Below are 13713 nucleotides of genomic sequence, written 5' to 3'. Positions count from 1 at the left end.
CCCCACCTCCCGATATTGGAGGTCTCAAGGTTGGCAAGTATGCATATACAGTACCGTTCAAAAGTTTGGGGTCACATTGAAATGTCCTTATTTTTTAAGGAAAATCACTGTACTTTTCAATGAAGATAACTTTAAACTAGTCTTAACTTTAAAGAAATACACTCTATACATTGCTAACGTGGTAAATGACTATTCTAGCTGCAAATGTCTGTTTTTTGGTGCAATTTCTACATAGGTGTATAGAGGCCCATTTCCAGCAACTATCACTCCAGTGTTCTAATGGTACAATGTGTTTTCTCATTGGCTCAGAAGGCTAATTGATGATTAGAAAACCCTTGTGCAATCATGTTCACACATCTGAAAACAGTTTAGCTCGTTACAGAAGCTACAAAACTGACCTTCTTTTGAGCAGATTGAGTTTCTGGAGCATCACATTTGTGGGGTCAATTAAACGCTCCAAATGGCCAGAAAAAGAGAACTTTCATCTGAAACTCGACAGTGTATTCTTGTTCTTAGAAATGAAGGCTATTCCACAATATTGTTTGAGTGACCCCGAACTTTTGAACGGTAGTGTAACTTTGTCTTGAATTTGAAAAAAAAAACATCATTTTATTTTTCACTAAAGAAGGGTTCGGTGAATGCGCATATGAAACTGGTGGGGTTCGGTACCTCCAACAAGGTTAAGAACCACTGCCGTAGCATAACAAAATATGGAAAAAAAGTGAAGCGCTGTGAATACTTTCCGGATGCCCTGTATCACCAAGTGATTGAGTAATTCAATCCAGGTGGGGTCATGACAGAAAATAACTGAGAAGCACTGTGGTAGATTTTATGTTCTTACCTCGTGTAAAATTCAGTTCTGTGAGCAATTTGAGTTCTTTGGAGACATCCAGCTGGAAGTGCCTGAAAGACGGATCTGCAGCCAGAGCAAAGTGCTGCAGGTTTTCTATAGCCTTGCTGAACCTGATGCAAGCACAGAAAAGAGTTCTTGTAGTTTTGGCTCCAGTACCTCATTATTCTAAAAACATCAAACAAAGAACAGTGGTTAGTTTCCTTTCCAGGCCGCACTAATGGCGTACCTGTTATGCGTCTGGCGTGCAGCCTGCACAAAACAGGGCTGGTCTGTTTCCTTCAGCAGCTCCTGCGTGAAGGCCACCAGCCCGGCGTGCTCCAGCAAGCTGCGGCGCTCGGCCACTTGAGAGCCCAGCGCCTCGCCTCGCTTCTGGCGCGCCGCCTCCAGGGCCTGGGTGAGCGAGGCGTGGCGCTCGGCCAGAGCCGCCGTCAGGTCCCTGATGCTCTGAGCCAGCTGCTCTCTGGCGGACACGCTGTTCACCTAAATGCGGACGCACGTGTTTTAGACACCTGCTGAATACTCAACGCCTTCAAAACCAGGTTTGACTTTGAACGCGTTTTAGCGCTCGCGTTCCACTGTCTGGGTCGTTAATCACCTCCGTCTGAGTGATGGCGCTCTCCAGCTGTGTAATCTGAGACAGAACCGTGTCCTGGTTGGACAGAATGTAGTTCATCTCTTTTGTAATCTTCTCCTATAAAGAAAAACAATCAAGAAATGATGCTTTTACATGTTTTTTATTAGACTATAATATCTGCTATAGATGTGTATTAAACATCACACTTCTATTGTAAAAAAAAATAAAAAAGTAAAAAAGTACACGTTTTTATTAGGTTGTACTGCTTTTTCTCGGTTTGTTTGCAAATTCATAGAAATATTCTCAGACTGTATATATTTTGGGGTTGTTTTTTTTGTGATTGTCGCGAACTAAAATGTTTAAATTTGCCACATCTTTTTCAGAAAGTTGCAGTAAAAGTTGTGACGTTTTGAGGCGTATCTTTTTCATTGACATTGAATCAACTCGTGATTTTATGACTTTTTGTTATCAATGTTTTAAGTTTTCCTCGTAGCCTTGACCTCAAAAAGCACAGGATAAAATTAAAAAAAAAAAAAGATATTGCAAACTGTTTGTCTTTCCTACAACTAAAAAGAAAACCTTTGCACATTAAGAGCATTTGTGAACTGTTGAGGGCGATTTATAGCGCTATTTTTTTGTTAGTAAATGAGAGAACGAGAGATAATTATCACACTTCTCGTATTATTTTTAACCTGCCCATTGTACAGCACTTTGGCTACCCCTGTGGTAAATTTTAAATGTGCTTTATAAATAAAGTTGATTTGATTTGATTTGATTTGATTCAACATCTCTAACATGTAAAAGCTGCCTATTTGCTAAGTCAGCTTTGCAAAGGAAACTTGTTCTTAATTGTCTTACTCTGAGTAGATAAAGGTTGAATAAATATAGATATGCATGGCAACAAGGAAGTGAATGTTTGAATACTACATTACCCAGAAGGCTTAGCGCCGTAGACAGGAACCAGAAGTAGGTCTGAGCTAAGCGGGAGGATAAAAATTATTAGAGTTAATATAGTGGTACTCTTTGCTGTTTGTGCTTCGTCTACACCAGAAACAAAAATAAATTCTGATTGGACAGTTGACGTGCGCGATTGAGCGCCACTCAGAGACTAATTCGACTGGCGAAAATGAGGCTGATTGGCCAAAATGTACAGAGAAGTTGAGGCCTTGAATGGGTCCGATCGTGACATTGTGATAAATATTGGGGGTGATTCAATTCCTTAACACATTATTATGCCTAATTTTGTTGTGATGTCCCGCTGGGTGCATTAAACAATGTGACAAGGTTTTCCAAAATAAGAGAACAACTTCAACTCAAGTTATGGAAAAAAGTGCCAACATGGCACTGCCATATTTATTATTTAAGTCACAAAGTGCGTTATTTTTTTTAACATGCCTCAAAACAGCAGCTTGGAATTTGGGAAATGCTCTCCCTGAGATAATCCTGATACCCACTACAACTATGGGAAATACTATACTTTGACTTTCACAAAGTGCATTATTTTTTTATTTTTTTTAAACATGCTTCAAAATAACAGCTACAAAAACAATGAAGGCACATAAATCCAGAGTATACTAGAGTAATAAAGTAAACAATAACATAGTCCTCATTTAGTGCAAGACTGCCTGGCATACTGTATAACAGGAAATTATAAACTGGGCTCACATCCATCTTTCGCTTGTATTCATCGTGTATCTCCTTATGATTCTTGAGGAGGTGGGAGATCTAATTGCTCGTATTAAAGTAAGACGTCTTGGTTCCTCCTCGCATAACCAACTTTTTGCAGTCATTGCAAATTGCCAGTTTTTTATCCGTCAGAGACACTTTCAAATAATCCCAAACCATAGACATGGTGTCGTTAGTCAGTCACCGAGCGAGCTGGCTTGTTAGCCACGGCTACAGCACCGGCAACAACACACTCTTGTTGTTATGCTCCGCTCGCGGCGGTTTGATGAGGTTATCAAGCGTCGCCAGTAAACCTCTCATGCGGCAGTCGTCAACTCCTGTGTTGTGTGTGGGAGAGGGGAGAGGGGAGGGGCTGCTGACTGGGAGACGCAACTGCTCTGTACTGCTCCCTACGTCCGTGTTTTACCGGATATGTACCGCTCCGTACAGACGCGTTTTAAAAAGTCATTCATTTTACTTTTTGAAACCGATACCGATCATTTCCGATATTACATTTTAAGCATTTATCGGCCGATAATATCGGCAGGTTGATATTATCGGACATCTCTAGTTATTTGCACTAATTCGAGAAAATACACCACATCCTGTGTACTTTCACTATAAAAGCATGCTCTAAAAATGATAATGATTATAGTTAAAGGCCTACTGAAATGATTTTTTTTTATTCAAACGAGGATAGCAGATCTATAGATAGCTATGTGTCATACTTGATCATTTTGCGATATTGCCATATTTTTGCTGAAAGTATTTAGTAGAGAACAACGACGATAAAGATCGCAACTTTTGGTATCTGACAAAAAAAAGCCTTGCCCCTACCGGAAGTAGCGTGACGTAGTCAGTTGAACATTTCCGCAAAGTTCCCTATTGTTTACAGTGATGGCGGCCAGAAGTGAGAGCGATTCGGACCGAGAAAGCAACGATTTCCCCATTAATTTGAGCGAGGATGAAAGATTTGTGGATGAGGAAAGTGCAAGTGAAGGACTAGTGGGGAGTGGAAGCGATTCAGATAGGGAAGATGCTGTGAGAGGCGGGGGTGACCTGATATTCAGCTGGGAATGACTACAACAGTAAATAAACACAAGACATATATATACTATATTAGCCACAACACAACCAGGCTTATATTTAATATGCCACAAATTAATCCCGCATAAAAACACCTAGGGGTTTGTTATGCTAGCTCCTAGTTCCTAGCTACTAGCTCCCGTCCATAAAACCCGCCAATACAATTCAAACACCTGCACAACACACACACTCCCTCAGCCCAAAGGACCGTTCACCTAACTCAAGGTTCATAAAGCTTATATATTTAACCAAAGTTACGTACGTGACACGCACGTACGGGCAAGCGATCAAATGTTTGGAAGCGCAGCTGCGTACTCACGGTACCGCGTCTGCGTCTGTGTATCCAAATCAAAGTAATCCTGGTAAGAGTCTGTGTTGTCCCAGTTCTCTACAGGCGTCTGGGTATCGAAGTCAAAGTCCTCCTGGTAAGAGTCTCTGTTGTCCGAGTTCTTCGATCTTGACTGCATCTTTCGGGAATGTAAACAATGAAACACCGGCTGTGTTGTGTTGCTGACTTCCCTCGCAAAATACTCCGCTTCACACCGACAACTTTCTTCTTTGCTTGCTCAGCTTCTTTCTCCATAATGCAATGAACAAACTGCAACAGATTCACCAACACAGATGTCCAGAATACTGTGGTATAATGAGATGAAAACAGAGCTATTTCGTATTGGCTTCAATGGGGGAGCCATACCTCTGTTTCACTGGCTACGTCACGCGCACACGTCATCCTCCAAAGGAGTTTTCAACCGGAAGTTTAGCGGGAAATTTAAAATTGCACTTTATAAGTTAACCCGGCCGTATTGGCATGTGTTGCAATGTTAAGATTTCATCATTGATATATAAACTATCAGACTGCGTGGTCGGTAGTAGTGGGTTTCAGTAGGCCTTTAAGGGAACTGGCTTTAAAGATGCAAGTATATGTGATTCATGTTCAAATGCGTTGCGATCTGTATGTTAGATGTTGTTTTGAAGGGAAGACAATGCACTTTATTTGTATCAAAACTATAAAAGAGTGGTCAAAAACCACCAAAGAAGAAGAAGTGGTCAGCAGTGCCGCATATAAGACGTGATGCAACAGTCATTGTGTGTTTGTTATAAATGGATGATGAACTCCGACCCATTCACCTGCAACAAATTTGTATTCTTTATTATTATATATTTTTTCTTGTGTATTTTTAATTCTCTCTAAAACTCATACATCCATAAACGTGGATGCATATGCAAAAGTGCAATATATTTATTATATATTGCATTATCTATTTATTTATATCTGCACCTTATTTCTCTTTTATCCTGCACTACAACGAGCTAATGCAACGAAACGTCGTTCTTATCTGTGCTGTAAAGTTCAAATTTGAATGACAATAAAAAGGAAGTCTAAGTCTAATTGGTTTTTTAGCCAAACTAAATTGTACCCAATTAATCAAAGGAAGTTCCAGTACAATATTGGCTAGCTGCAGCATTAATTGATATATTGAGAACCCTCTGGTCTTCTAGTCGCCTGGTGTGTGGTGAGCAATATACTTCTGAACAGCTGTGGCTGTGGGCAACCTCCTGATGTGGTGTTTTCTTTATTTTCTTATATTGCCACAAGCAGATTTATCTACCTCAGCGTGCACTTTAAAATGTACTTGTGTGACAATGAAGCATGTTTAACTTTAACACGTTTTTTTCTTGATGCTACTACACTATCGGCTCTGTCGCTGCTGTGTTGTTGTTATACTTGTTCATAAATATGGTCCAAGCGAGCTACCCGTTTTTTAAATAACTACTATTGAAGTCATTTGGGGGCGGTAGGTACCTTTAGAGCTTGGTATGCCTGGGCAACAGGTAGGATCTTGTGTCCCGTGTGCACACGTCGCAGCTTGCAGAGCGGACAGAGCAGCCGCTGACAAGTCCTACAGTAGAACTGTAGCTTCTCCTGGTCGTGCTCCGTGCACGTCAGCACCTAAAGAGCCAGACTGTGATGTCATATGCGCACACACACACACACACACACACACTACATACAGGAGGCGTCTTGCCTTTGGTCTGAAGTTGAGCGTGGGCAGGATGTGCTCGTGCTGCGCCCGCGGCGTCCCCCACGGGTGGTAGAGTTTGAAGCACTCGTTACAGAAGTTGGCCCTGCAGTCGGCGCAGCCCTTGGTGGCCTCCAGGGCGTGCGGGGGTTTGCAGAACTGACACATGACGGCCACAATGCCCAGGCTCACCGTGTGTCGGTACCTGCCCGTCCACAATATCATTGCACCTAACTGTTGTTATCACAATTATCATACAAAACCCAAAACCAGTGAAGTTGGCACGTTGTGTAAATCGTAAATAAAAACAGAATACAATGATTTGTAAATCCTTTTCAACTTATATTCAATTGAATAGACTGCAAAGACAAGATACTTAATGTTCGAACTGGGAAACTTTTTTTTTTTTTTTTTTGCAAATAATCATTATCTTAGAGTTTAATGGCAGCAACACATTGCAAAAAGGTTGGCACAGGTTCATTTTTACCACTGTGTTACATGGCCTTTCCTTTTAACAACACTCAGTAAACGTTTGGGAACTGAGGAGACACATTTTTGAAGCTTTTCAGCTGGAATTATTTCCCATTCTTGCTTGATGTACAGCTTAAGTTGTTCAACAGTCCGGGGTCTACGTTGTGGTATTTTAGGAGACAGGTCTGGACTACAGACCTGTCTCCTAAAGACAGAGTACCTGCACTCTTTTACAATGAAGCCATGCTGTTGTAACACGTGGCTTGGCATTGTCCTGATGAAATAAGCAGGGGCGTCCATGATAACGTTGCTTGGATGGCAACATATGTTGCCTCAAAACCTGTATGTACCTTTCAGCATTAATGGCCCCTTCACAGATGTGTAAGTTACCCATGCCTTGGGCACTAATACACCCCCATACCAACACAGATGCTGGCTTTTGAACTTTGCGCCTATAACAGTCCGGATGGTTCTTTTCCTCTTTGTTCCAGAGGACACGAAGTCCACAGTTTCCAAAACTGTGGACTCGTCAGACCACAGAACACTTTTACACTTTGCATCAGTCCACTTTAGATGAGCTCGGGCCCAGCGAAGCCGGCGGCGTTTCTGGGTGTTGTTGAGAAATGGCTTTCGCTTTGCATAGTAGAGTTTTAACTTGCACTTACAGATGTAGCGACAAACTGTAGTTACTGACAGTGGTTTTCTGAAGTGTTCCTGAGCCCATGTGGTGATATCCTTTACATGCTGATGTCGCTTTTTGATGCGGTACCGCCTGAGGGCTCAAAGGTCCATAATATCATCGCTTATGTGCAGTGATTTCTCCAGAGTCTCTGAACCTTTTGATGATTTTACAGACCTTAGATGGTGAAATCCCTCAATTCCTTGCAATAGCTCGTTGAAAAAATTTTGTTCTTAAACTGTTGGACAATTTGCTCACGCATTTGTTGACAAAGTGGTGCCCCTCGCCCCATCCTTGTTTGTGAATGACTGAGCATTTCATGGAAGCTGCTTGTATACCCAATCATGGCACCCACCTGTTCCCAATTAGCCTGTTCACCTGTGGGATGTTCCAAATAAGTGTTTGATGAGCATTTCTCAACTTTCTCAGTCTTCTTTGCCTCTTGTGCCAGCTTTTTTTAAACATGTTGCAGGCATCAAATTCCAGATGAGCTAATATTTGCAAAAAATAACAAAGTTTACCAGTTCCAACGTTAAATATCCTGTCTTTGCAGTCTATTCAATTGAATATAGGTTGAAAAGGATTTGCAAATCATTGTATTCTGTTTTTATTTACCATTTACACAACGTGACAACTTCACTGGTTTTGGGATTTGTATTTTATGGAAGTATTATTGTTGCAAAACGATTCGCAAATACGTATCTCAATCTGTGTGTGTGTGTGTGTGTGTGTGTGTGTGTGTGTGTGTGTGTGTGTGTGTGTGTGTGTGTGTGTGTGTGTGTGTGTGTGTGTGTGTGTGTGTGTGTGTGTGTGTGTGTGTGTGTGTGTGTGTGTGTGTGTGTGTGTGTGTGTCTGTGTTTAGATTTGGTGCGTGTGAAAACAAAAGTTGCGATCCGTGTGTCTGTACGTCTGGAGAATATTTGCAACTTAATCTGTCCTTTATCCGCACTCACCACTAGTCAGCTCCTTGAGACCAGTAATGTCAGAGTCGTGTATAAAGAGAGTATGGTCAACTAAACAAAGGGCGCCATGACTGCTACCAAAGACGTGTGCAGCTGTGCCCGGAAGAATGCAATTGCTGTTGTCTTGACGTTAGTTTTTCTGACGAAATAAACCAAAATTGACTTTGACACCCCCGGTCTAAAGGATCTTTTGTAACATGCTAAGTGAATAAGTGTATTTTTGTAATTATTTCCCCATATTTCTGCACAACAACTCAGATATGGTAACACTGGCGAGCAGTAGAAAATATGGAGTGATTTTTGGTCCAGACCATATTTTGCTTTATTCATTATTGACATATTTCTTGCCACTTTATGTTGTATATTTGTTATGAGATTTTCAGTTCACTTTACCATCTATTACTGCACCCCAAATTTGGTTTATTTTACTCTTTCAAAGTCCGTCTATTTGTATTTGTGTTTGACTTTCTCATTTACTTCTACCGAATTGCATTATTTTAGTTCTACTGAGATCAAAGATAGTCTGTGTGGGGAGGCGGGGCCGGCGGACCGACGGCGCCCGCTCCAAGATGGCGGCGTCGCTCTCAGCGCGCACAGCCTCGCCGCCTCGGTTTTTGTCAAACCATCTCTTTAATGTATTCATTTATTCTGCTATTATTTGTATTAGCTTCAGTGTGTTCTATCCGGAACAAAACGCAGACGTTGTGTCCAAGGCCACCTTAATGCACGTGTTACCTGGACTGCAGCCCAGGGGCCCTATACAATTAGGGGCCCTCGATTTTGACGGCGGATGCGTTGATTGATGTTCATAGCTGTCAATCACAAAACATCTGCGTTGTTTTTTCCTCCGTGTGAGAGCCCAGCATACAACGATTGAGCTAAAACACATCTTTTTATACATGACTCTGAGTGATGTTAATGAGGCTGAAGTTAGCTTCCAATTCAAATGGCGGGCGATACTGATAGTCGATTCCAGATTGATACTTTTTACTTGAAATGGAATGATAATTGAATAATTTGTCAGTACCGTAATGCAAAATAAAAACAAAAAACAACATTGTATCACAAATATGAAAATAAATGTGTAAAGATTCATTATCACAAAGTTTATAGTTTGATCAATTTGTGAAAATGAAATAAAGTCAAATGTAACCCTTTTTAGACCACAATAGATCAGTTCCAGATTAAAAACAGCGGTATTTTAAATTCCCAAATTTTCAATAGATCGTCCTACAGACCTTTACATTAAAAAAAAAACATTTTGTGTTTGTAAAACCTTTAGTCTATCTTTAAATACAACTTGGCCTGTTCTGAGATGATTTGGTTTGAGATGATTTTTCAGAAGTGTATCACTCGAATGTGTGATATTAAAGGCCTACTGAAATGAATTTTTTTTATTTAAACGGGGATAGCAGATCCATTCTATGTGTCATACTTGATCATTTTGCGATATTGCCATATTTTTGCTGAAAGGATTTAGTATAGAACAACGTCGATAAAGTTCGCAACTTTTGGTCTCTGATAAAAAAAAAACCTTGCCCCTACCGGAAGTAGCGTGACGTTGTCAGTTGTTCACTCCCTCATATTTTCCTATTGTTTTCAACGCAGCTAGAGCTATTCAGACCATTACCCCATTCATTTGAGCGAGGATGAAAGATTCGTGGATGAGGAACGTTAGAGTGACGGACTAGAATGCAGTGAAATACATATTTTTTTCCGCTCTGACCGTAACTTAGGTACAAGCTGGCTCATTGGATTCCACACTCTCTCTGTTTTTCTATTGTGGATCACGGATTTGTATTGTAAACCACCTCGGATACTATATCCTCTTGAAAATGAGAGTCGAGAACGTGAAATGGACATTCAGTGCCTTTTATCTCCACGACAATACATCGACGAAGCTCTTTAGCATGAGCTAACGTGATAGCATCTGTCTCAAATGCAGATAGAAACAAAATAAATAAATCCCTGACTGGAAGGATAGACAAAAGATCAACAATACTATTAAACCATGTACATGTAACTACACGGTTAATAGATCTCAGCCTGGCAAAGCTTAACAATGTTGTTGCTAACGACGCTAAGGCTGACTTAGCAACTTAGCAACCGGACCTCACAGAGCTATGATAAAAACATTAGCGCTCCACCTGCGCCAGCCAGCCCTCATCTGCCCAGCTCATCAACACCCGTGCTCACCTGCGTTCCAGCGATCGACGGCGCGACGAAGGACTTCACCCGATCGTCCGTGCGGTGGCCGGTTAGCATCGGCTAGCGCGTCAGCTATCCAAGTGAGTAATCCTTGTTGTGTTGCTACAGCCAGCCGCTATACACCGATCCCACCTACAACGTTCTTCTTTGCAGCCTCCATTGTTCATTAAACAAATTGCAAAAGATTCACCAACACAGATGTCCAAAATACTGTGGAATTATGAAATGAAAACAGAGCTTTTTTGTATTGTAATCAATGGGGAAGGCATACCTCTGTTCCCCGGGCTACGTCACCCGCATACGTCATCCTCCGAAGGCTTTTTCAAGCGGAAGTGTGGCGGGAAATTTAAAATTGCACTTTATAAGTTAACCCGGCCGTATTGGCATGTGTTGCAATGTTAAGATTTCATCATTGATATATAAACTATCAGACTGCGTGGTCGGTAGTAGTGGGTTTCAGTAGGCCTTTAAGCTAAATGCAACAGTAATTGTATGACAAGAGAAATGGGATTGATCAGGTTATTATGGAGAGAATGCTATATCTAATATATAGAATATAAATATTGCCTTAACAACAAATTTAAACAATATTTGTTGTCGTTATTTTGCCCTATAGTAGTGATAAAATATTCAATGGTAATGACATTTCAAGTAAAAAGTATCAGTTTTTGCAAATAATCATTATCTTAGAATTTAATGGCAGCAACACATTGCAAAAAAGTTGGCACAGGTTAATTTTTACCACTGTGTTACATGGCCTTTCCTTTTAACAACACTCAGTAAAGTTTGGGAACTGAGGAGACCAATTTTTGAAGCTTTTCAGCTGGAATTATTTCCCATTCTTGCTTGATGTACAGCTTAAGTTGTTCAACAGTCTGGGGTCTATGTTATGGTATTTTAGGAGACAGGTCTGGACTACAGGCAGGCCGGTCTAGTACCTGCACTCTTTTACAATGAAGCCATGCTGTTGTAACACACGGCTTGGTATTGTCTTGTTGAAATAAGCAGGGGCGTCCATGATAACATTGCTTGGATGGCAACATATGTTGCCTCAAAACCTGTATGTACCTTTCAGCATACGTCATCCTCCGAAGGCTTTTTCAACCGGAAGTGTGGTGGGAAATTTATATTGCACTTTATAAGTTAACCCGGCCGTATTGGCATGTGTTGCAATGTTAAGATTTCATCATTGATATATAAACTATCAGACTGCGTGGTCGGTAGTAGTGGGTTTCAGTAGGCCTTTAAGCTAATTGCAACAGTAATTGTATGACAAGAGAAATGGGATTGATCAGGTTATTATGGAGAGAATGCTATATCTAATATATAGAATATAAATATTGCCTTATCAACAAATTCAAACAATGTTTGTTGTCGTTATTTTGCCCTACAGTTGTGACAAAATATTCAATGGCAATGACATTGAAAAGTAAAAAGTATCAGTGTGGTATCGACCATCAGTATCGCCCACTATTCGAATCAAAAGTCTCTTTAACATCATTGGCACAACTCTAAACGCAGACACACACATCGCAAAACAGAGGCACAGATTTTTTTTTAACACACAAAGCTAAACACAGACACAAACCGCAAAACAGACAAACAGATTTTTTTACATACACACATATCTAAGCACAGACACACAAATCACAATACGGTCATGCAGATGTTTTTATACATGTACCGTATATCTAAACACAGACACAAATGTAAACACTGACACACATTGCAACAGCCGATTAAGGGTCCCTGCTTCACACAGAATTGAACACAGACGCACAGATTGTTTTACACCCACACAAATCCAAGCAGAGACACACAAATCACAACACAAACGCACAGAGTTTTGTTTACAAACTTACAAAACTAAACAGAGACACACAAATCGCAACACGAACGCACAGATTTTCTTTACACATATGAACGAATCTAAACACAGACTCACAAATCGCAACACAAACAGACAGAGGTTTTGTTTACACACACACAAATATAAACAGAGACACACAAATCGCAACACAAACAGACAGAGGTTTTGTTTACACACACACAAATCTAAACACTGACACAAATTGCAACAGCCGATTAAGGGTCCCTGCTTCACACAGATTGTTTTACACACACACACAAATCGAGACACAGGCCCACAAATCGCAACAGACACGCACATAGTTTTGTTTGCACACACACAAATCTAAACAGATACACACAAATCACAACACAAACGCACATAGTTTTGTTTACAAACTTACAAATCTAACCAGAGACACACAAATCGCAACACAAACGCACAAATTTCCTTTAGACACATAAACAAATCTAAACACAGACACACAAATCGCAACACAAACAGACAGAGGATTTGTTTGCACACACACAAATCTAAACAGAGACACACAAATCGCAACACAGACAAACAGAGGTTTTGTTTACACACACACAAATCCAAACACTGAAACCAATTGCAACAGCCGATTAAGGGTGCCTGCTTCACACAGATTGTTTTACACTCACACAAATCTAAACACAGGCACAAAAATCGCAACAGACACGCACATTGTTTTGTTTGCACACACACAAATCTCAACAGAAACACACAAATCACAACACAAACGCACATAGTTTTGTTTACAAACTTACAAATCTAACCAGAGACACACAAATCGCAACACAAATGCACAGATTTCCTTTAGACACACAAACAAATCTAAACACAGACACACAAATCGCGACACAAACAGACAGAGGTTTTCTTTACACACACACAAATCTAAACAGAGACACACAAATTGCAACACAGACAGACAGAGGTTTTGTTTACACACACACAAATCTAAACACTGACACAAATTGCAACAGCTGATTAAGGGTCCCTGCTTCACACAGATTATTTTACACATACACACAAATCTAAACACAGGCACACAAATCGCAACAGACACACACATAATTTTGTTTGCACACACACAAATCTAAACAGAGACATACAAATTGCGGACGCACTGAGTTTTGTTTACACATTCCCAAATCAAAACACAGATACACAAATCACAACAAAACCGCACAGATTTCCTCTACACACACACACATATACAAATCTAAACACAGACACACAAATTGCAACACAAACAGACAGAGGTTTTGTTTACACACACACAGATCTTAACACTGACACCAATTGCAACAGCCAATTA

At 40.5% G+C, this 13713-nt stretch overlaps 1 protein-coding gene across 3 annotated transcripts in view; it reads right to left on the bottom strand.

Moving 5' to 3' along the window:
* The window catches only part of trim46b (tripartite motif containing 46b), a 57854-nt gene that overhangs the window by 19881 nt on the left and 24260 nt on the right, over positions 1-13713 (bottom strand). For all 3 annotated transcript variants that reach the window (XR_009826228.1, XM_062047548.1, XM_062047549.1), the window contains exons 4-8: positions 6206-6404; positions 5983-6129; positions 1449-1544; positions 1080-1333; positions 842-963 (exon numbers count right to left, since the gene is read on the bottom strand). Coding sequence is in view for 2 of the 3 variants with exons in the window: in XM_062047548.1 (XP_061903532.1) it covers positions 842-963; positions 1080-1333; positions 1449-1544; positions 5983-6129; positions 6206-6404 (818 nt within the window). In the remaining variant the exon portion in view is untranslated. The remainder of the gene's footprint in view (positions 1-841; positions 964-1079; positions 1334-1448; positions 1545-5982; positions 6130-6205; positions 6405-13713) is intronic.

The sequence above is a fragment of the Entelurus aequoreus genome, linkage group LG05 (assembly GCF_033978785.1).
Source record: "Entelurus aequoreus isolate RoL-2023_Sb linkage group LG05, RoL_Eaeq_v1.1, whole genome shotgun sequence".
Lineage (NCBI taxonomy): Eukaryota > Metazoa > Chordata > Actinopteri > Syngnathiformes > Syngnathidae > Entelurus > Entelurus aequoreus.
This window is presented reverse-complemented; position numbering and strand designations above follow the sequence as displayed.